This window comes from Ischnura elegans, chromosome 10, assembly GCF_921293095.1.
Source record: "Ischnura elegans chromosome 10, ioIscEleg1.1, whole genome shotgun sequence".
NCBI classification, from domain to species: Eukaryota; Metazoa; Arthropoda; class Insecta; order Odonata; family Coenagrionidae; genus Ischnura; species Ischnura elegans.
In genome coordinates, this window is record NC_060255.1 from 34234450 (window position 1) to 34259384 (window position 24935).

The window sequence follows — 24935 nt, forward strand, 5'->3', positions numbered from 1 at the left end:
CAAAGCATTCGACTCGAGTACCAACTACTCGACTCGACTCAAATTTTTGAATACTCGTACATCCCTTGTTTTTAAGTTCATGAGAATTTTGATACTGTCAGCATTACAATAATCACAATTAAATAATCAGTATTGGTTTACTTGGATGCAATAGTTAATACTTGGTTGATTATGAAAAGTGTGGCAGAGTGCATTCTTCATTTTATCCAAGTTCCCCTTCTGGTTATTTGGATCTGGGCCAATGCAGTCCCTCTTCACCTTGGATGACATTGCTCGACTTCCATTCTTCTTTGCTGTCCGAGCATCTCCCTTCTTCTACAAGGTTGATGACTTCCCCACACCAAAGGAGCTCTTCTCTGAATTCGTACCAACACTTCTTAAAGGCCAACTTCCACCACAGGAAGGTAAGTTAAGGGTCATATCTACCTTTTATGTTTGTGTCTGCAGGGAAAGTGGTGGAGATCTTCCATCAATGAATGAAAATCAATGTTTTAGTTGTCTAATATAATTTTAAAGTCACCTAAAAGTATTCCAATTGCTTTTAGTTAAATGAATATATTATTAATATCCTCTGTACTAGTGTGTTTATGTCTTTCATCACAATCTAATGCTTCAGGAAGATAAGTCTATCCTTTTGGAGCATCAATAGAATGGGTAGTGGTGGGCTATTTAGTAACCACTCATGAGTATGTAAATGTACTCACAGTGTGTATTTGTATGAGGTTAAATTCGAGAGGGGAAAAGTCATTTGCTTTCTCCAGAATTTATACCGTGATTTTCAGAATCCTTTCTGATTGATTAAGCTAAAATATGTTACTCAGTCATTCTTTTTTCCACAATGGATTTTTTGTGGCTGTTAAAACATGGTGGTATGATGTTGCCAGTCATATTTAACCAAGTGGGAATTGCTTGCTTATGATGACAGCTTCACAAAAGCTAATGCAAAACTTGGAGTGCTGTAAAACTTGAACCTGTTCACTCATTGAAGAAGAGTGGAATAGTTAAAAGTGATCCATTTTTTTTAACAGTGCAAAAATTCAGCAGAGGAAAAGTTAGTCCTCATAACTGGGATACCTTACCTTACATACCTCTTATGTCTTTTACACTCCTATATACTAATCTGAAATGGAAAAAATACTTTTATTTCGTAGAATTATTTTACATTTCGTTGAAATATCTAATGACACAAATTTATTCGGTGAATAGCTGAATGTATCCTGAACCACCGCAACCACCACATCTCTCGTAGTATTCGGCCATTTTATTTCTACATAAGATTTTTCATGCATGTAAGACTACCTCTCCTTCTACCGATCCTTTGTTCACGACAAGGAAACTTTCTATTCCTACGTTTTAGCAGTTCAGATAACCAAATATAGTGTTCCTTTGAAGTTTAGTTAGTTTTCTCATGGATAAGTTTTTACTATGGTGTAAGGGGAATTTGGTAGATGTTTTTCCAATGTGTATCTTTTTATCGACATTTGGGCAAAAATATTTGAGTGGTTTTCCTGTAAGACATGAAAAACCTTATGTATAAACTCTTCTTGGGTGCGGGTAAGATTTTGTAAGAGCGCTCAGAAGATTTTTTCTTAGGTGCTCGTACAAAATCTTACCTGCCCGAAATCCTGAGAGGAGTTTGCACGTATTGTTCACTGGAAAAGTGTAAAATCTTTCATGAAAAACCTTGCTTAAGTCGTACAATTTTATACTCATCTAATTTATTTGTTTCGGGATAATAATCTGCAATGGAGGAAGAGTTTTGTAGTTTATTTCAACTTCTTTCTTTTTAAGCTCATGCATTCCTTGTTGGAGGAGAGCACTTCTTCACGTTTGACAACAGGCATTACACTCTCAGTGGTTGTGCTTGTGACTATGTTCTGGCCCAGGACTTTGAAGATGGAAACTTCAGCATTGTAGGTCATTATGAAGGTGGAAAGCTAATGTCAATAACTTTGGTTGATCCCAAGGATATGTTTGAGCTTTCTATGGACTTGACGGTAAGTAATTTCTGTCTTTTAACTCTAATTTTGATTGTGGTACAAGCTTAATTTTCTTTTATTTGATTAGGTGTAAAAAGTTATTCATGGATTAGAGTTCAGAAATGCTCTCTCTGGAGTCGAGTCACATCTATAGATTTGTTGTGGAGTATAATTTTCCTTGGTTCTTACAGTGAATAATATGATGATGTTTTGAAAAATTTTTTCATTTGTCATCTGTTAATACCCAGTGAGAAATAGGTGGTGGAATCCACGTGGAACCCACGTGGAGATGTAACGTGGATACCACGTGTTTTTGGTCGTGGAATCAACGTGGAACCCAGGTGGAAATTTGGTGGAAAAATTAAAACAGCAGTAGGTGCTGTCCTAAAACCATTAAAACCTCAACCACTCTATATCTAAACCTTCTATATATGTGTCTACGATTTTTCATGTGCTCTCATGGCTGCCTTTCCACGAATTATATAAAAATAGAATGTGCGATACATTTTCACATAACTAGCATGGTTTCAGGATGATAAATGACGCAATGTCACCAGAGAGTTAAGTTCCATAAATTAGAAATTCTATTTAACATTTAATGCTAATCACCACAAATCCACTTGAAATCAACGTGGATTCCACGTGGGTCCAACCACTCAATATCCACCACCACCAAATATCCACCACTCAACGTGGATTCCACGTGGATTCCACCACCCATTTCTCACTGGGTAAGAATCATTTTATTTTTAGGGCCTTTTAAATGAAGGATTTAACACAATATATGCAGTCATTTACTTTTTTATACCTGGGTGAAGAATTACTGTTTTAAAATAATGTTTTCCTCTGCATATGACTAAAAGTGATCAATTGTTCATTCTCATCATTAATATTTCAGCTTAAAGTCAATGGCCAACCTTCTGAATTCCCTGTGCGCCACAACACAATGTCTGCCTGGAGTGAATTTGACGTGGTCAGCATGAAGACCGCATATGGAGCTAAAGTCACCTGTGACAGGCGCTTCAAGTAATTATAGCATATTTCCCTTTTATTTTAGTGTGTTATGGATTTGTTTTTTTTTTACATAGAATGAAACTATGTTTTTCTCAATGAAAAATAATTTTATGCATTAGTGTTGGTTCATTTTGGTTATACTCAATCAATATAGGTAAATGAAACCAATTAAGAACTCATTTAAAGAAACATTTTTAACCTTCCTGTGGAACAGCGACATCAAATGCTCATTGATTTTGAATCGACATTGCCACGGAGATATCACATTTAATTTTCAACATCAAAGCATCCACGTTACTTTGATGCGGTTTCTATGTAAGCAATTGACATCCACTGGTCAACATAGATATTAGGTGGTAATTATGATGATAAGTGTAAATTGGTGGAAATTACATCGATTCGACATAGACTCAACAATGATGTTCTGCTGGGCTTATATTCAATGAGTTTTGTTAACTTCTGAGAATTAATCCTTCACTTTTTAGCTTCACAGAGACGAAAACTTTACCTAACTTGAAATTTCGTAAAATTTTATTCTAAAGTATTGTAACCGTTGCCATTTGGCTCGGTTCATGGATTATTAAAGAGGCGTTTACGAGGTAGGGAAGGCCTGTGTAAATTATGAAGGGTTGTTTAAATTTTGTAAAGGGTTATATAGTTTCGTGTAAATGCTTATGTAATTTTGAGTGAATGTGTGCGTGTGAATGAGAAGTGAAGTATGAATGACTAGATTTTGTATTTTTCCATCCCCCACCCCTCCCACGATTCTTCCGTCTACGAAGTGTGGAAAGTTCCGTTGTCTACGTGATTCGTAGCATGTTTTCCCCCACCCCACTGTGAAGCCGGAACACCTGCGTACGGAGGTGATGTAATCCTCCAACCTCGCCCTCCACAGAAACCCCCCTCCCCTCGCCTACGGAAGAATAGCCGAAAAAACCCGCTGTCCTGGGTTTTTCCATTCACTCTTCCCCCTCCCAGAAAGTGGCTATATAAGCGGAGTGCGGGCGACGTGCAGTCTACTATTTTGCTGGAGAGGTCAGCCGGAGGCTCTGTTGGGTGACCCATCCATCCTGTGAGGAGAGAGAGAGAGAGAGAGGCAGCCCAGCGTGGAAGAAGACGCGATACTTAAACGGCGGTGACTTGGAAAGAGGAGATAAGACGGTATCTTCCTAGCACGGGCGGCAGAAGACGTCAATCCACGGCGCCAACGAAGGAGTTCTCTCATCCCACAGCGATACTAGTCGCAATATTGAGCCAGCCGAGGAAATCTTCTCCACCAGCAACTCAGCGAGAGCGATTAGTACTCTAGCCACCAATATCCCCAAATTTCAGCAGAATCAGAAGAGTCCCACTCCCCATTCCCCTCTCTCTTCCATTCAAGAGAAGAAGAACAGTGATATATTCCCGTGCATTTTTTTAAAGTCCCCCCCGTGTCCCCGTGTGTGTGTGAATGGTTAATCGTAGTTAGTAGGACTATAAGTGATAATTTGGAATTGGCGTTTGTCATTTTTCAAGCATTTTTGTAATATTTCACGCCAACAATTGTAAGCAGGGTCTATTTTCTTTTTTGTCATTTATTAATTGTTGTTACAGGGTATTTAACTGGCCAGTAGCAGTAGTTTAATCTTTGTTATTCAGTGAGTCATTTATTTATGTATTTTGTAGAACATTTCATAATTGAAGTACACATTAAACGTGTTGTTGGAATTGTAAACTGTTATGTAAGCCTTCATTATTTCGTACGCGCCAGCCTCCATTCAGCAACTTACTTTTCCATTTCCTTTCCCCCCCCCCCCCCATCTCCCCTTGCCCTCGAACCACGACCCGCTCACCTTGAGCGATCCCTCCAAACTATCCTCCCCCCATCCCCTCTGAAAGTGAAACCCGGACGGACGGCATGGGTTACAGTATGGAGATATTGATTTAATTATTTAGTGGTGTATGTTTTTCTAAAGATAGTTTTTTTTTCAGGGATGTGTGCATGGTTTCCATCAATGGATATTACTTTGGTAAGACACGTGGACTTCTGGGAACCCTAAATAATGAACCTTATGATGACTACGTCATGCCAAGTGGAAAGGTGATAATTTCAGCCATATTTCTATTCAAACAGTGAAATTAAAAGTGTTTTTGTATCATGATAAATTATCTTTATTGCATGATTTTAATTGCCATGGCCTAGGTTGCTCCCACAGTAGACAAACTCGCTAATTCCTGGAAGGCTGATGCTCTCTGTGCTGACGTAGCCGCTCAGACCCATGTACATGAGCATGCCAAACAATGCTCAGATATATTTGCTGGCTACTCCCCAATGAGGTATGTACATTAATGGCTTATATGCTTGTGTTGCTATGGTCAGTTAAAACTACAGAAGATTCCGGTGAATTGGGACAGAACGGGACTTGTGCACTTTGCCCCAATTAAGCGGCTGCCCCTGCAATCAGGCGAACAATCTTGTACATGGACATAAAAAACTTTTAAATTGTAGAAAGAAGACAAAAGAATGTTTATAATGCAGCATAAGTTTATTAAACTTTTAATTTGATTAATAAATCAGCGAGTTTTAATTTATTGTCATTTTTAAGAATTATAACAATTTAGTTAAAAATATTTTTCACAGCCTCGGGCGACGCTGAATGAATGTCTTTTAATAAGTCCTATTAAAGAAAAGTCCTATCCTCTTGCGGATAATATAACAACAAGAGCTTTCAAAATAGGGCAAGAATAGGAGCATTTGTGAAATATAAGAGTAAATCAAAGGAGGAAAATGTAAGAAAATAGTATTCTGAAAACAAATAATTTTAATTTAGTCGCGAGTATAGTGTCTATGTCGCTACTAATGGTCCAATAAAGCGATATGCTGTCCTAATTAAGTGGAGAATACTCTGGGATAACCTCTATTGGGTTCTATTCTTCAAGATCTGCCCCAATTAAGCGGCTGCCCCAAGTAACCGGTGGACCCATTAAACAGAATCTACTGTATCTTTAAACCATGTACTGTTTTTCTTATGCTTATGATCAATATATTTGTTCTATAGGGTCTGCTTCCCAGTTGTGGATCCCGCTCCATTCAGAGAGGCATGTGATGCTGATATTGCTATGAGAAGTGGTGATGCATGCAAATTTTCAGCTGCATATGCTGCTGCTTGCTACTTTAATGGTGTCAAGGTCCGAGTTCCTGATCAATGTGGTATGTTTATTTTCAAATATGTACTCCATATTGATACTGCTGAGTAAAACAGTTTTAGTGAAAGGAAGGAGTTCTTCTGTAGGTGCTAAATTATTGCAATTAAGCAGTTGAGGATGGCACTTGTTAATGACAGTGAATATTATGGTGTTGTAAACATTTTTTAAACTTTTGCATCCAATTAGGTATTTTTTAATTGAAGCATGGATTGAATGCATAGAAAGTACGTAATGTAATGAGAATTTGTGAGTAAGGAGGGAGGGAATGTGAGGTGTTGCATACTACTTTCTGAGTGCATTTTGATTATCTCACAATTAATGCAATCAATAGTATTAGTTATCTTTATACACTCTTTAGTCCTATTTTAAAATACCTTATGTGTCTAAAAAACTTTTTTTTTTAACAGCTCAGTGCAAGGTTGGTGGGAATTCAGTTCAGCATGGATTTTCAGTCAGTCTAAAGGCACCTCAAGGTAAAGCTGACATCGTATTGGCTGTTGAGCAAGCTCCCCAGAATGAAGTGCTACTCAAGGATCTCCTTGTCCCTCTGGTTGCCTCCATCACTAATGACCTGAAGGCGCACAAAATATTGTGAGTAACAGAAAATGCATTATTCATTTTAAATATGAAGATGTTTCCTTCTCTTAGCAGTGTTTTCCTTGTAGATACCTAAATTTATTTTGACACAAATTTCACTCATATTTGTCAACAAATGAAGAGTTTTAATGCTATTGAATTTCAGCGATGTCAAGTTCATCCTTATCGGTTACGGTGAGCATAACAACACATGGCCTAACATATTCACAACCAATGGACAGGTGGGATTTGACGGAAAAGGCGAGAATGTACATTTCCCAGCTCATACACCTGAAGACAAGGTAATTTTCAATATTTTCCTCGTATATCTTTTTTGGAACTTGAAGAAAGTCCGTGATTATGCTATTATTTCTCTGGTTTCCAAATATCTACCATGTATCCAACTGAGGACCATAGAACATGTTAATTTGATCATGCAATTGATTCTTAATGAGAGCTTGATGGCTTCCATCCATGTAATTTTACAATATCTTATCTTAACCATTTGTAAATATGTAACTTGATGATTAAAATTATGAAATTATCAGTGTAAATAACCTTGGATGATGCAGACACTGATTGCTGAATCTCACCTCACAACTACACATAATGTACTGCTTGTGGATAAGTTGTTGATGTATTGAAAGGTTACTTCATATGGTGGTGAACCAAAGTGTTTATCTGGCCTCTAACAGAAAGCCATATTTATTCCAGCTTGTACTTGATGGCCTTCATCCTGATGTGGAGAAGTTTGTCCAGATGGTTGATCGTTTGAACAAGCTGGTTAAAGTGGAATTTGCCAGGTTGCCTTACGCTGATGCATTCTACCTTGCAAGAGAATATCCATTCAGGCCTGGTGCAGCCAAGGCTGTCATTTCCTTGATGCACTCACGTTGCCTGTATTCACCATTGCCTGTCTCGGTAAGTTACTTATCATTTTAATGGTTCAAAAAATCACATTGAATTACCGCATTGTCAAAGTAAGTTGTTTAACAATTTGAATAAAACATTTCAGACTCAGTCTGTGAGGCTCTTCCTGCAAAAGAAACAGTATGAGATGTCTGGAGTTGCATTCCATGTCCTTTCACCCATCACGTTCACATCTGCCTCGAGAGACAGGAAGCAAATTAGGCAGGTTGTTGGTAAGTTATGAATTGAAAACAGTGTAACCGTCTAAGTTGGTGTTGTTTATTGTTCTGAGTTAGAGAAATATACTGTAGTACCTAGAGATATGAGTGCCCTAACATATGAGGTATTTGAGATACGAGCTGTCAAATGAGCAAAGTTTCACTTTGAAATACGAACCAAATTTGAGATACGTGTAATGGCCGGCTGCATTGCTGCACACAGCCAACCACTGCACCTGCGCCTACAGTAGCATTTAACTGACCAAAATATTAAAATTATTATTATATTAATATAAAAATACATTTAAAATAGTTTTTTACTTTTAAATCCGTTTTATTATGAAAAATGAAAATTGAAGAAACTATTGTGCCGTCACATGAAATTTCATTTTATTATGTTTTTATATAATATTTGTCATTTATAATTACATTCTTAATCAAAATCATGCTACAAAAATAATTGCGATAGAATTGTGGGAGAAACATATTATTAGCATTTCAATTAAGAAAATTTATTGGGGATACGATAAAATTGACATACAAGCAAGGTTACAAAGCAAATTAAACTCAAACTCGGTATCACTGTATTAATCATTATTGTATGAGTGCCAACCAAGACAGGATTTCTTCTGAACACTTTTCATAATTTATTTCCCGTATCTAATTTTTTTCATTTTCATGGTTTTGACAGGTCAGGGAAATCGAGGAAAAGGGAATACATAAAATGTCATACAATCATTGTCATCATTGGATGTATATGATTACTAAATAGAGCTAAATATATTTTTGTGTTATCTAGATTTTACTTTTCACTTATTTTTGCTTTATTTGCTATCTTTTTGTTTGAGAAGTTAAGTTTGTGGGAATCTCTAGCTAAAATGACGTAACTTAAGTGGTTTATGTGATGTTGGAGTTGAATTAAGAACTCTGAATTATGTACTAATTTTTATAGCTGGGCCATTTATATTTTTGGAATGTTATAGAAACCAAATAAGTATGTGTTAATAACACATTACACATAATGGCAGCTTTTGTCTCATGTTTGGTTTTGAGAAATCTCAAATTTATATTTCTTACTTTGTCAGGCCTGGATAAGAATGGTGTATTCAGTTTAGGAGATGCTAAGAAGAAAGTGCTTGATGGAGATGTTGAATTTAAGAAAGATTTGTCCTATGATGCTGATGTATGTGTGGATTTTGCTCAAGCTGTAAGTGTTCCATTTTTTTACTTTGTTATTGAAATAATAGATGTACGTTTGGGGTAACTTTTGAAATTAGTATTCTCATTAATATCAGGTAGCTATTTTGTGTGGCTGCTACTTAGCATCAAGGATAATTTTGATTATAAACTTTGATTGTAATAATAGTAATCAACACTGAAGTTGAACTTGTGTGAGTTTCCCTTCAAATCTATCAACGATTTTCTTTCTTCCTATTACAATAGACAAATGGAGGTGCCTACAGCACACGAAACTTCGCTGAACTGCCCAAACCTGGATTCAAGAAACAATTCTTGAATGTTGTGTCACAGAGAGTGGTTCAGTCCCTTTCACCTGAATTCACGGAAGAATGCACATGCCAGCTATACCATGGATGGCATCCAGTTACACGATGCAGTAGGGTAACATCAAGGAAAGAGGTGAGGATACACAGGATGCAGAAGACTAAGATTATGAGGATTCCTTTCTTTTAAATAGTCATTAAACTTATCATGGAAGGTTACTCTGAATTTCCACAAGGTCAGTTTTTCCATTGCAGCTGACTCGTCCATCAAAACATCGGCCGTGATGGAGAATGTGACCCTGTGGAAATCCTGAGTAATCTTCAATTGCACAATTCACCGGTAAAGGCTGCGATCATTCTTCAGTCATTATACTTCATAATAAATTTTGGATATAAAATTAATTTTAGTATTGTCAGTCGCACAATAGCTTCTCTGATAGCATTTTGTTTACACCCTTTCACTCCTTACAAAAAATCTGTGTGGCAAGATATACATATATCGATGGCTAAGTCCTAACAGCACTTATCTCAAATTAGGCCGGTTTGAGACAGGTATCTTAAACAAAGTGTAATAACTAGTGATGGGTCGGTTCGATTCCTCGATTCTCGGCCAAGAACGGGAATCGAAAACGAGTACTTGCCAAGGCGGAAAATCGATTCCGATTCCAGTAGTACTTCAAACAAAAAAATATACGACCGCGTTTCTAAAAGTCATTTGAATTTTCGCGCCACGTAATCGTGATAACAAAACACACATCTTCTTGGCACAGAGTAAACAGAGAGGACTACTTTCTCCCTTTAAATTTTGTAATGAGGAATGCGCGCGTCGGTCATGTTCTAAGCACGTCGAAAGCGTATTCAAATATACCATTCACTGATTCGCAACCATCACGTCCACGGCCGATTCCCTGAATATAAAGTGAGGAACTCTGTGCTTTATTTCGCGATTATAATCGTTATTCCCACGCCCTTTTATCCTTCGGAGTTGAACCCGATTGCGGAAAGTTATTCCCCCTTTATTAATATACCTTTCCCTTTGCACAAGTGGCAGGGGTTCAAACGCGCCAGTAGCCGTAGTCTTGCGAGTATTTATCAGACTTTAAAATCTTACGTAAGCCGAAGACTTGAAGCAAAGTCCATTTTTTTACACAGAATTATGCTACAAAGAAGCTAATAAGGCTTGAAGTATGAGTAGAGCCTGTATTTTCAGGCAGCTGTAGTTTCACAGGTATAATCGTCAGTTCATAATAGTCATTTCTCCAGCTGCTCGCTCGCATCGTATGCCCTCCACAAAGCTAACCTGTAAAATTCGGCCTCGATACCTTAAGTAAATCTTTTATTCTTTCCAAAACATCCCTCCTTGTATTGCGATTCTAAAGATCACTTCCTTCTTATTGCGAAGATCAACTAATTATTACGGATTTCCTAGTTGAGAGCTTCCATTGGCTATCACAAAGACCAATGTTTGCTCATTTTTACTTTTAGGACTATAGGCGCCGACTCCATGGGGCCTGAGGGGGCTCGAGCCCCCTCAATAATTCGTTTGGGGGGGCGGAGCCCCCCCAATAATTCAAGAAATTAATTAAGTTATGTTATGCTTTGTAAAATCACAAAAATATGTTGGTATTTTTTATTTTCCTTGTTTGACGATAGTTACCTTTTAAAATAAATTCAGTGATGATATAAAACAAATAATTATTACGGTATTAAACAGGTTAACTGAAAAAAGTGGTGTGAATCGTGATAGTGTTTCGGGGCTGTGACACACTTTGAACTTTTCCCGGTGCGTGAACCTTCGGGTACAAACTGGCGGGCCAAGAGGGATGTAAGCTGCCTCCCGGTTGATTTAAATGGAAGAATGACTAATTTTATAAGAATGGAAGAATGACATAAAAAATGTGTCAGGCTTGTAGAGTTTCCCGAAGTGTCGAGTTATAGAGAGTCGAGTTTTCGGGGTTCTAATATTGATCATATGACCCCTCGAAAAGGCTTTTTAAAAACTTTAAAACTCACTATTTTTCATCTAAAATTTAGAAAATTTCCCGGGGCAAGACCCGCGGTATGTGCCCCCCCAATATTTTTTATAAGTCGGCGCCCCTGTTTAGGACCACAACAGGCGATGAAATAGACGATCACGAACATATATATATATTTGAAATAATGTTTTATGAATTCACTTTGTGGTATGGTGTTATTATAAATTTAAAACTAAACCTTTTAGTATTCCATACAGTACTAATGAAAAACTCAACCGGTTTCGATCTTTTCAGGTCCTTGTCTAGAGGTTTACGATTAAGATAACGACCTGAAAAGGTGGAAACCTGTTGGGTTTTCAATGCATACTGTGTGGATAATAACAAAGTTTGTTTTAGTGTCCATAATATACATAATTATTAATTAAAATACTCATGCAGACGATAAATAAGTTTAACCTATTTGGCCTATGTGTCAGCGCTTGGCGATGCTTTTTTGTCAAAGGCACTGTGATTGGTTGGTTTCATCCAATTGGATGAAAATTTAGAGCCTGTCCTATCCATTTGTACAAATTGGTGATTTGTACAAACGATTGGACCAAAAGCCAGTTGGATGAAATTTTGACTGTGGGACAGGGTGGGGGTAAGTTGCATCAAAATTTGATGCAAATTTATCCGTGGGACATCGGCTTTAGATGATGCACTGAAATATAGCAATGGCATCGAACCTCATGATGTTGTCCAATTATGGGAACATAAAAAATATTTATACCATAAATAATGTCGAACTTACCTTGTGAGATCTTTCGGGAAACGGAAAAAACTTAGGTCGCTTTGGGCATTCCTGAGTTATTCTTGCAATCAATCGCAGAACACCAAGTGTATCCTCCTCGCCTTTCATTATCCGCCATCGCATTTAGTGCTCGCCAAATAATGAAATTTGTATGCGATTCGCACTTTGAAACACGAATAAGATCCTGGATTCCACGCCTTAACCCTTCAAACCACGCTAAATTAAGACTCGATGCTTGAGATCATTAACGTGCTTAGAACATGGCCGGAAGCGCATTTTGCCACTACAGCTAAGGGCGCCCTCTGTCCTCTCTGTATACTCTGTGTTCTTGGGATGTGCGAGTACTCGAAAATTCAAGTCGATCGAGTAGTTGGTACTCGACTTGAGCGTTTCGAGTCGCATGACGAATGTCGAGTCGAGTAGTTAAGGTTACAGAGCTTTCGAGGCTAGTAGGTCCAGCTATCTGCCGACAGGGAGCGCTATCATGAAACTCATGTAATAGTGCAGTTTTTAAAGCCGATAAGTCATTATAATGCCAAGTGGCCTGGTAGTTTCAGCTTGCTGAATACACTGTAGTTGTCGACGTGGGCGCCGAATACCTTTACGCCGGCCGCAGCGGCGGATCGTCTTCCTACCCGGACTACCCGTCTCCCAACACACTAGTCCGAAATCGGAAAAAGCTGGAATGAAGTCCAAAATGACCTTTTAGGGGATAGAGACTTGAAACTTAGCGTAAATACTCATAAATCATTACCAGATATAGATTTATATGCCATTTTACATAAATACGAACCTTTAGTGAGATACAGAGGCCCAAACATGACCAATTTTTCAATGCCACGCGAGATATCGTTTTTCCTCAAAAAATCTTTGAATTTATCCTAGTGGTTGTGCATTGGTATGAGTTTTATGGAATAAAAAACGCATTATTCCTTTGATCTGGTGCTTTGCCTATACTTTCAATGACTTTTGAAGATTTTGACTCTCATCTGTCTGGTTTTACAACGCAAAATGGCCGACCCGTTTTTCATGTGAAATTTGTCATAAAGTAGACATTATATAATGTCTGACTTTATGACATGACAAGATATCTTTCGTTTACGTAAATTATAACTTGGAAAATTTGATCCACAATATAAAGCAGAGATTTCTAAAGATTACTAATTAGAAATCTTGGAAAAAAAAGTTTGTGAGGAAGGAAATAAGAGCGATTTTTCAATCGCGCGTCATGGCTGAGCTACACGCTGCGGAACTCTAAGGCTCGGTAACTGAGGGCGATTTTTCAAGTTTTTTAAAACATTAGTCTTGAAAATCATGATTTAAAGCATGGATAATCGTCTTCATTGACTTCAAACACTAAACTGAGGATGTTGAAAAGGATTATGTATAGATCGACTAGAACATTTAGCGCATTACTCTAGTGAAAATACTAAGGATTGGATATTTTTCGGATCCATCCCACGCATAAGAAAAATGCCTCGGGTATTGAAGTAAAGTGAAGAGATTAAGTCAGCATGCTTTAGAGAGAGAAAAATGAACTGTTTCCGTGAAAGGCAACAACCGATACCCTTTTTCCCTTTCCACATTCGCCGAGGTGAGTCGCGCGGAAGGGGGAGTTTTCACACCACAAGGCTCTTTTAGCCTTTTCTATTACTGTGTCCGACCGATGTGATATTCATTTGTAGTGTTTAGTTTCTTTCTTGAACTGAAAAAAAGGAAGAGATGTTAAGGTTGATTAAATGACGTGAGAAGTATAGATTTTTTTTGGCTCTACGAAATAAAGTTTAGTTCTTTAGTTCGTTCGCTTCGTCCACTTGAATTCCATGAAGATTCAAGATCCAAAAAAATCGTTGATATAATTTTTAATAAAAATTCCAAAGTGTCTGAAATCTTGCAATTTTGGTAGGAAAGTACTTGCCCAGTCACACAAGTGCGTAGCAAAAGGCAATTTTCTGCAGGCAGTAATAATGTAACATGTAGACGTCAAAACCTGCTGGCTGAGCATGTAGAATAATTGGTTTTTATGCTTGAGAATTGAAAGGGCCAAGTATTACATGATTCATATTGGTACAGAATGCAGCTATGAAAATTTCTGTACTCAGGGGTCTCCCTTGTAGTTTGGATACATATATATGGTCGACATATTATGAGTGCCAATATTCCAAAGTAATACCTATCATGTAACACTACTTTTCAGGTATGTTCTGTTTTGAAATTTAGCTATTATATTTTAATTACATAGTGATGATATGAAAGATGCTTTTGTCAACTGACTCTTTCACAGAGTAATATTTTTAAAGTGGTTTTCTTATTGCCTGGAATTAAGTTATATTTTTCTTGGAGCCTATGGAATCAGAATCGATGGAATCGGTATCGGTAGAATCGGAATCGAAATTTCAGAATTGGAATCGATAAAATTTTGGAATCGACCCATCACTAGTAATAACATTAAAAAATAAAATATAAGCAAAGGACAACTCTTTATTTGCAAATGAATGCTTCTTTTTTATTTTTATGAACTTTTGGTTTTTAATTACAGTGTGCACGTAAAAGAAATTAATGGTTTTTTTTTCTCTCCTGAAAAGTTGCTATTTTTGAGATATGTGTTGTTAGAACTTTGCCATTGATATTTAGGTAGTGTACAACATTTGTTTTTCACATGCCATGATATCATTTCATTCTTAGATAGTTGTGTAGTAGAATGAACCTTTGTCTCTCTCAGTTCATTAACAAATTTTCAATGAATTTATGATTGGAAAAGCGGGCAGCTAAAAATGCAATTCTGACTTAGTTGCTTATTTATTATATCGTTAAGTGAATTAAATTACCTCAAGTACATTCTATAATGCACTTACTTTTAAATTGCTCCGTATGACTTGTTTACTTAAGCATTCAATGTTATGTGCATAAATACTCACTATAAAGCTAAATTATTGCTGCCACTGAGACATGCATGTTAAGGAATCAACAAATAATGAGCCTTTCAACCATTGAGGTATTGGGGGAGGGAAACTCCTTTTAAAATTCTACCGAATGCCTGCTCTAAATGGCTCATTAGTTTGCCCTACTGAGAGCTACTGTGACGCGGTGATGAGTCATGTTGGGGTGAATGTGATAGAGGACTTCAATCCTAGTAGATTCAATTTTTTTTATCTTATTAAAACTTTTCCACATTGTTTATATATTTTGTTTATATTTTCTTAATCTTTACTCATTTTATTCTCTTCTACTTTATTTAAATTCTAAGATTACTTTCCAGCTTAGCTGTCCTCTTTGTTAAAGATTATATTGAATATGCAGACAATTTTTGATAGAATTTATTCGTTGGTAATATTTGTGGCATCCCACCCCTGGCTCGCCCGGATACCAAAATAGAACTGGGGGGAGATGTCGCACAAAAACAAAAGAAAATATAGAAATCCACGTGGATCCCTCCCGCATGGGACCTACGGGACAAAACTATGCCACTCTCTTCGTGCAATTCACATAAATTAAAAATATTCCCCTTCTTTGGAAATAATTGTGGATGGGGGGTTCCTGATTCAACCTGATGGGTGACGTTCGGGCACTTATGCACTCTTCCACAACGCATTCACGGAAAGAAAATGAACGGGGCGAAAGGGATATTTTTCCTTAAGATGACCCGTGAAGGAATTAAAACAAAACACTTACTCAACACTTTCAGTGAAACAAAATATAATTCAAACAATAAGATTGCATATGACAAAACAAAAGAAACCCTCTTATACACTAATGAAGTATGAATTGGTGAGAGCAATTTATGAAGCATCAATGATTAAAAAAAAACGCAACAATATAACTTGGTTTTCAAGATGAAAATCAGAATAGCAAATGATAACAACAAAATATAGTTCGGTTGTGAACACGTAAATAATGATACTTTTCAACTATTTCTTGATGGGGGAGGTAAATGAAAGTCCATCCCAACGAATGTTAATTTTACTCTGGTGATTAATTTCACTTTCACTGAGTAACGGGTGCGTTTCGTGACTGCCTGTCTTAACACTTGGCAGGAGACAAGAGGGGGCTTTTTGGGGGGGTAGTTGCGATCTTACTTTATCGTTGTCCGAGGTTAGACCAGGTTGGATCCAACAAACTCTCGTTCCATTTACTGCACTCCTCTCTCCCTTGTTGGAGGAAGCTGCATCCGGAACGGAGGTAATGCGTCCTCTTCAGCTGGTCCTTGCTCCTTCGGAAAGGGGGGGTCTCTTATTTCAGACCAATCAGTCTCGTGATCTGTTAGGCCCCTCGTCTTCTCTGCCGTGTGTCGCACCCAAATTCGGGCATGGGCTCCACCTGACACTCACTTCAAAATTATCTTGCTTCTTCTACGCGCACCACCTTTTTATTATCCCCCAACTTGGGGTGGGGTAACGCACAAGGAAAAGGGAGGAGGAACACACCATTCATGGGAAAAACCTGGGTTCCCTTCCTCCGACACACACTCACACACAACCATACATAATCGGCATAACCACATTCATCCCCACTTACTCATTCACGCTTCCCTCCACGGGCCGTGGTCTGGGGGGGGGGGGGTGGGAAAGTTCTGTGGAATGGAGCGGGTAAATGGTAGGGAATAAATGCGCCGAGTAAAATGCACTTCGTAATGGGGTCTGAACTATTACATATTACCGTATTTGCACGAATCTAAGACGAGGTTTTTTTCCCTCGCACCTCCTGCGGAAAAGAGGGTTCGTCTTAGAATCGGATGCAAAATTTTTGACGTCAAGCGGGTTGCATAATTTACGTCGGAAAATTATGGACCCCTGAGGTTGCCACCTAATAGCAATACAACGACAAATCAACGTCAAAAATAGCTTAACAGTAATTTAGCATATTTAATTTTGCGTTCAAGTAAAAAAAAATCCATTTTTGGGTAGCAGGCAAAGATTCGGCGCGTGCCGATCAGTCGCCGGGTGCACTTCTGCCGAGTCCGCGAGATTGCCTGCTTTACCCTGCGTTCGGCTCCATTCAAGTTAAAGCTCGATCAACTCTAAAAATGTTCGTGTGATTGGTTACAATTTACCTAAATTGTAACGTTAACGCCTCAATGCCGTAGTGGGATAAACTGCTACAAAGTCGTCGCATTTTTCTCAGAGCAACGGTAAGATGGCAACATGATTTGCCTCTGATTAGAGAAATCGATTTAGTTGTGATTCCGTGCCTTTCAGAGTATTACGATGGCAGAGAAAAGAAATTATTACATATCCTCGTTGCTGAGCTTCTCGGCAGTTAATGTGGCATTTTTTCCGAAAATAGGATTTCAGGTTATTATCAGTTATCAATTTTCGAGTTATACCATAAGTCTCACTTGTCAGAGTTACTGAGGAAGGGATATCTTCTCAGGATATTTTGTTCCTCCCTACTAACAATCCGAATTCATTCGCCCATCTGACGCTACGCTAATTAGAGAAGAATGGGTAAGTTGCCCTATCTTTGGGACAAAAAATTTCATGGCGCAGTCATATGGTCATGCTTCACCCCCTGCAGTATGCTCTGCGTACGCCGAACGCGATAGCATAGCTCGTACGAGTGGTTACCTACTTTCCAGGGTGGCTTGCCTTCATACCACGGAGTGTTTTCCGTGTGGGTTTAATAAAGTCAGGTTTCATTTTCACTAGTTTAATTTTATTCGTCTTCGGACCATGGCCCCACCGAAGAAACTACTAGTCGAATCAACAATAAGACCTAAGTGTCTCGATTAAGTACCTCTATTCCTGTCATTACGCGCCAAAAATCCCTTGTTTCCTGGGACATAGGCAACATAGCCAAACATTCGCGCTTTGAACGTTTTCCCCTAGAAAATTTTTTTCCCATAGTGGAGTTCCAAAAAAGGGGGGGTCGTCTTAGAATCGTGTTCGTCTTAGATTCGTGCAAATACGGTATTAAGGAGATTTGTTAAAATATTGAAGTTCTAAGGCATAAACTACATTGTGTTTTGATTACAATTTTGATACCATAACTTATTTGTTTTCTCTCATAAATTGGCAATAATTTTGTATTTACTAAGAAAACAATATTTAGATTTAAACTGCTATGGGTATAGCTTTGAACGTAGGTTTTCGCAGCGAGGGGCATCGTTGATAATGGCTTCCGGGTGCAGCTGCGTGTTGCGCTTTGTCGTGCAAGCTTTCGCGACCGTTGCAGGACGCATCATCAGGCGATGAATGAACGCAACACGCAGCTGCACCCGGAAGCCATTATCAACGATGCTATGGGTATAGATTTATGGTTTTTTGGGAATATCCCGCGTCAGGTTATTAAAATGGCCGACGTTTCTTCTCCTATGCCGGAGACCTCATCAGGGCGAATGACCGAATGACATTCGGTCTCCGGCATAGGAGAAGAAACGTCGGCCATTTTAATAACCTGACGCGGGATATTCCCAAAAAACCATAAATCTAGAAACATGGACCGCGAAACCTTTAGTAATTTGCTATAGGTATGTTTGCATATTTATTTTTCATTAGGTTCCTACCAGGAGAAATTATTTTTATTTTTATTTTATTTTTATTTTTATTATGTTTTTTTCTCTTTACAGTCTGCAAGGTTAACTACCAAATCCGCTGAGCTTGAGCTGCGTATCCCAGCCCTAGGGCTGAGTGTCATAATAGGAGGGGTTAACAGCGAATCAGTTGAATGATTTGCTGCTGTTTGAATCTCAGACGAAGTGTATTAAAAGTGAGACAGACATGCCAGAATAAAGAACTCTTTTTGTTAGGTTTTATGTCATAAGGACAGTGATTTTTTTATCACAGGATGTCACTTAAATTATGTTGTTTGAGGAAGCAGAAAAACACATGAGACTGCTTTGTACACTTAAAACATTGAAGTAAATTAAATCATTTAATTCATAAGAAAAACATTAATATTCACATGAAGAGTTCATTATTAACAAGTTCTGATAATGAGAGACTGTACATATTTCACCTATTAAATGACTTGATATTTACGTGATAGTGAACCTGTTACCAATGTATTCTAAACCAAAACAGCAATAAAAGTGAATACCATCAAGACTTTTTAAAATGCGCTTTAAAATTCAATAACTGTAAGGAAGCGCATTTTTATATTTTAACTTGTAATGTTATGTGCATAAATAAGGAATGGAAGACATGGGGGAAATTGCTATAGAATCATGTTTTTATATTTTAACTCATTGTATGACATTACACTATTGGTAAAAATGTATAAATGCACTCTGGTTTCCAAATCTAGTAGTCTTATGTTAGTGAAGGAGAGGCTTTGTAGTTTGTACTGACTGGAACCATAAAGGTAGTGGAATAAGGCTTCACCCAGCCCTTGGTGTACCATCCATGCCTTGATAGTGGAATAACTATTTTTTTAAATTTCAGAACATTGAATTTAGCAACATATTTTGTATAAAAGAAAAATTCATAATTGGTTAACATATTAAAGGGCTGAAACTTAATCTGAATAAGAAGGTTGACTACTTTAAGTATGTACTTTTTAAAAAAATTATTCTAATGGTTTTCAGGTATTTTGATTTTTTGATGCTCAAGTGATGAAAAAATAGCCTAAATCCATCCAAAATTTTTCTATCCAATATCATTACTTCTGCCACAAATTGTAAACACTTACTGCAGTTGTGTCTGCAAGTTTTCTGGTATGCCAGGGTACAGTATTCATTTTGTCAACATTTCTTCACTCAAGCTCGGTGACGTCCTCAGGGCAGAGATGAATACTGTTTCATCACTTCCTTATGTATATACCCCCAGGACCAGTGAGGTACAAAGTGAGCTACCATGTAGGCCATTATAATAAAATTAGAAGAAAATAATTCAACCGGAAATTTATTTGCTGGTTTTTATTTAATTAATATACCGCATTTGGAAATCGTTACTCAGAAGCATGGTGAGGGCAGTGGAGGATACAGAAAAAAACTCAAGGAGGGGGTGCAAAAGATATTTTGAGCTACCTTTACTTAAATTGTCATAAAAAAGTAATCAAGTCACATGAAAAACTTATGAAAATTTAATTTACACGTTGCGTACGCATGGCGAGAATTCTCGTCATTTTTTTCCTGAACGTTCCGGACGATGACGAAGTTTCTTGTCATTTAGGCGCGTCAACCTAAACGATTTTCAAGTGTACGGTATGTATTTGTTAGTACGTTTTCAGTTGTTGTTCATTATTCATAATGAATTGATGCATCATAACGTTTGATTGGGTAAAGTTATATTCTAAACATTAGCTTTTTAACAATGTTTAAACCAAAGGCATATTTCTAATCCCAACACCTCCACCCAGAATCGGCGTTCCTAGGAATTTAAATACCCCAGTACGCAACGTGTTAAAACTGATATACGAGACAATACCATCTTATGATATAAAAAAAGTTACAACTGTGGTTCTGCAATGTTTGGCAATGCAGGAATACTCATAAGGGGGGCGCACGCTCCTCATATGTATCCATGGTGCACCACTGAGTGATAACAGTGATAAATACTGTGTGATCACTTCCTTATTACTGACACCCTCATATTAACCCCCAGGACCAGTGAGGTAGATAGTGAGCCACCATGTAGGCCATTATAATCAAATTAGGAGAAAATCATTCAACCGGAAATTTATTTGCTGGTTTTTATTTATTTAATATACCGCATTTGGAAATCGTTACTCAGAAGCATGGTGAGGGCGGTGGAGGATACAGAAAAAAACTCAAGGAGGGGGTGCAAAAGTTATTTTGAGCTCCCTTTACTTATAATAATCAGTCATAAAAAAATAATCAAGTCACATGAAAAGCTTAAGAAAGTTTTATTAAAACTGATAATACACACATACAAGACAATGCCATCTTATGATATAAAAAAAGTTACAATTGTGGTTTGGCAATGCATGAATACTCATAAGGGGGGTGTATGCCCCTCACATGCATCAGCCACTGGGTGAGAGAGGGCGACATCAAATCCCCCCAATGACATTTACACCTGACCGACCCCAGGCTTGTATGAGGATGATCAAGTGTCAGTACGTCACTCACCTGTGCCATGAGGATGACATTCAACTATAGTGTGTTGAAATGTTGGTAAAATAATGTATTGAAACCCTGTGTACCCAAGAACCTGCAGGCACAAACAGTCAGCAGGAGAGACTGAAATATTTCATAACATAGTGCAGTTAATTGCCATAAGAAAAGTTTTTACTGCCCTTCACATGGTAGGGTTGAGCAATACCACATAATATGTAGATTTATTTCAGTTAATTTTGGTTGTGAATAATACAGTCTGATTATACAATTAACAACTGTAGGTACAAGATTTGTCATGTTGAAATTTAATAATTGAAAATGTGTATGCTAACTTTCTGAGTTAGTATGCTAATGGTGGCACATGACAGAAAACAGAATACTTGCTCAAATAATACCCTCTCTCATTGAACTTCCTTTCGGATTCATAGAGTATGTAGAGCCAGCGTTCGTTCGTAAAACAATATAAATAAATATCAAAACTAGAAAATAATTATGTCAAATTTTTAGGTTTAATGCACGTGACAAATGTTAACATGAGTATCCTCAACATACCCTGAAAATTTCAATAAAATACTTAATATTTTAAAAGTAACACGTCCTGATAATAAACAGGACGAGCGAATGTTTAAATAACTATGATTAAATATATGTTCGCAAGAACGAGGACGTGTGACAATAGGGTGGTCCTTTTTTTTTCGATTTTTCGAATTTCTTTCGGGACGCCCCCTCATTTTATGCCAATTGATGTAAAAACACATCCGGTAAAATATTATTGCAATTGGATAACGGGAAAACGTGCCGCATCGCACTCAAAGTTGAGAAATTTTGGTATTTTCGGCTGTTTTTCGGATGCGAATGGCGATAAGAAGGCGCTGGTATTTTTCAACTGATTTTCTATGGTAACTAACGATACAATGGACATTTGTCATGCTGCTCCTAAAATATTTTCCAATTGTGAAGGGTGGTTCCCGAGATAAGGGCCCAAGAGTGAGCGCGCCCCACCCCAGGCAGACATTTTTGGTCGAAAACATTTGGACACATTACATTCGTCATTTCTGTCATCTGAAGATGTTGAACTATATTTAAGAAAAAATTTCAAATTTACAAGATTAAGAGTAACTATCCGCCATTTAGGTCTACATTTGCATATTATAATTACATTTTAACAGAAACTGTTTAGCATTGCGAATCAGGGGCGCAGCCAGGAATTAAGGCTGAGGGGGGGGGGGGGGGGGTTTAGGTGCAACTAATACCAGGGTGTGGGGGGTATAGTATACCCACCAGGATAAAAGGTAGGTGCGAGATTAATAAATTAAATAAATGATACAAAATTTTGAGTTTTATGGCTTTCTGAGGGATATTTTATTAATCCTTCAGCTATTCCATTAGTAATATTAATCCAATTAAGTAAAATGGATTAAACTTAAGCATTTCTCTGAGCTCTGGGGGGGGTTTAACCCCCAAAACTCCCCCTCGCTGCGCCACTGTTGCGAATTATTGATTGGTTTAAGTCAGGTTTAAATAAAAACAAATTATAACCTTTAAACAAAATTATTGGAATCAATTCCACCACGAAATCGAATGTTTTTTCTAAAATGTTTCAAAAGTGATCGCCTAATTTTAAGCATACAACACGCCATTATAATAGATTGGTCAAGCGGGAGTGATGCGTCATCTTAAAATAAAATAAGGGAAGATATCTCCGCAAGAGTATGGCAACCTTACATCCCTGAATTTTGCGCTGTCGCCGGCCTGCAAGAGTGACAGAAACAGCCTTTCATGCATGGACCGAACACATTCCTACCTCTCTCGCATGCAATGCCTGCGCCCTGGCGTCCATTCCACCCACTGAAGAGGCGGGGACGATCCCACGCGCAATGGCCAATCCCATCCACCGGAGCGTGCATCTACAACGCCCATCGAGAATCTGGGTGAAAATTCGCGGCCGCACAAAAGGGTTTCGACAAGGCTCTGCGGTACATGCGAGAGAGGCGCAGTTGAGAGATCAGACCACGGCAGGAGATAGGTAGCCGCAAAAACACGTTGGTAGATCATGGCATTCTGTTGCTGCACGTTCGACGATGCAGGTACGACAAAAACACCAGAAAATTCCCTAGTGCGCAAATATGATATAACGAAAGAGAGCAAAACATGTGCAACGCCTAAGAGATGGAAAAATTAATAATAGCGCGCCCACTGCGAGAATAAAGACTGCTTTGCGTGATTCATTACGGTTATGAGCGCGATGAAAAAGAACAGACACAAACGGGTACTGTATACGCTTGTAAAGAAGCATTTAAACACGGAAATATCACACGCTTACCTTAATTAACTGGTGCAATATAGAGTGAAAAAATCTAAATGTTATTTTTTCTTCATAATTAGTGAATTAATTATTATTTACGTACTAACAAATGCAGGATTTGTTTAATATCAATTTTCTGGCAGTCAAAAAAATATACATTTACATTTGTTTGCTTCCCATCACTGTCACATAGATTCTGGACATGACATTAAAGACACCACGGTAAAGATGGTAATGTGGAGCCGGAACAGGCTTAGTAGCCTAATCCTGGAAGGAAGAAGAAGAAGTATTTTTTTTCTCGTTAATGTTCGATATCCCGACACCACATGCGGGGAGAGTAGAGGAATATTCCTTGTTAGCTCAAGTGGTAGAACAACTGCAACGAGTTCTGAAGGTTCGGGTTTGATTTGTCTTCTGTGGAATTGTTTCCCTGTAAGTGTACTTGCGGGTGAATGTAAGTTTACGCGGCTGCCTGGTCCACGGTTGTCCGTGAATAATGAGGTTTAACGAATGTAGGTGGGTATTCAAGCCCAGTTTTTCCTTATAAACAGTCTGTATGGCTAAAAAAATAACGTCTTATTTTACAAAGTATACTAAAAATATGCATACACATAAAATAAAAGGAATTTTTAGTTCGCCGCTAAGTCGTCGAGGTCTGGTGACATCATGAAAATACATAATATTTAAGCAAATTTTTCCATTTTGTTGTAGATAGCACCCAATAACAATATTCAATATACAGTAAAATATAAATTTTATGTTCCCATAATACCATGAAATGTACAGTACCAAGAGGTATATCATAAAATATGACGAAAACCTTTTTATTCGTTGGCAATATTCCATAACATATATCCCTATTTCAATTAAACCTATATTCTTTGATGCTTAATGATATCATTCTTCAATCAAATATATTTTAATTTTTATATTAATTTCATTTCTAGGTTATTTAAATTACTTGGTTTTGCTATCATCATATCTTTAATATTGAAACGGTACACAATATTTTCCGGGTGCTCGGAGATCTGCAATCTCTCTTAAAGAATAACGAAGTGTATGTAACATTGACCCTAAAATTACAATGGTAAACTGATTACTCTTTAATCGCCTCATCATAAACAATAATTTTCCTTAACAGGCATCAATTTGCTTTACCACCTTCGCTGGGTCATTCTGTAAACTTGGTTTAGAGAAATGAAAAGTGGTCTAGAGACAAGTAACTCATCACTCAAGTGTCTCATTTAAGTCTGATGTAATGCCATCCGACTACTTTGAAGTCTAGCCTAACTCAGCTTTCGCACACCTCATCAGTTGCCCACTGTAGAAATTTAGATATAAAAATGTCGTTTTGCCCTGTTTACCTGCATACATAACATGGATACTTGAGCTAATACACATGAAATTTGTTTTGTTGGGCCATATGTCAATAAATTTTGGTATTATTCCCAGCATCTCAGATTA

At 37.7% G+C, this 24935-nt stretch overlaps 1 protein-coding gene across 1 annotated transcript in view; it reads left to right on the plus strand.

The window, feature by feature from the left end:
- LOC124167156 (apolipophorins-like) overlaps window positions 1-19191 on the plus strand; it is a 205293-nt gene extending 186102 nt beyond the window's left edge. The window contains exons 46-58 of the mRNA XM_046544962.1: window positions 212-404; window positions 1792-1997; window positions 2878-3005; window positions 4965-5073; window positions 5176-5309; window positions 6032-6183; window positions 6587-6770; window positions 6922-7057; window positions 7470-7676; window positions 7771-7897; window positions 8968-9089; window positions 9326-9520; window positions 18716-19191. Coding sequence (XP_046400918.1) covers window positions 212-404; window positions 1792-1997; window positions 2878-3005; window positions 4965-5073; window positions 5176-5309; window positions 6032-6183; window positions 6587-6770; window positions 6922-7057; window positions 7470-7676; window positions 7771-7897; window positions 8968-9089; window positions 9326-9520; window positions 18716-18817 — 1995 coding nt within the window. The 3' untranslated portion in view covers window positions 18818-19191. The remainder of the gene's footprint in view (window positions 1-211; window positions 405-1791; window positions 1998-2877; window positions 3006-4964; window positions 5074-5175; window positions 5310-6031; window positions 6184-6586; window positions 6771-6921; window positions 7058-7469; window positions 7677-7770; window positions 7898-8967; window positions 9090-9325; window positions 9521-18715) is intronic.
- The last annotated feature ends 5744 nt before the right edge of the window (window positions 19192-24935 follow it).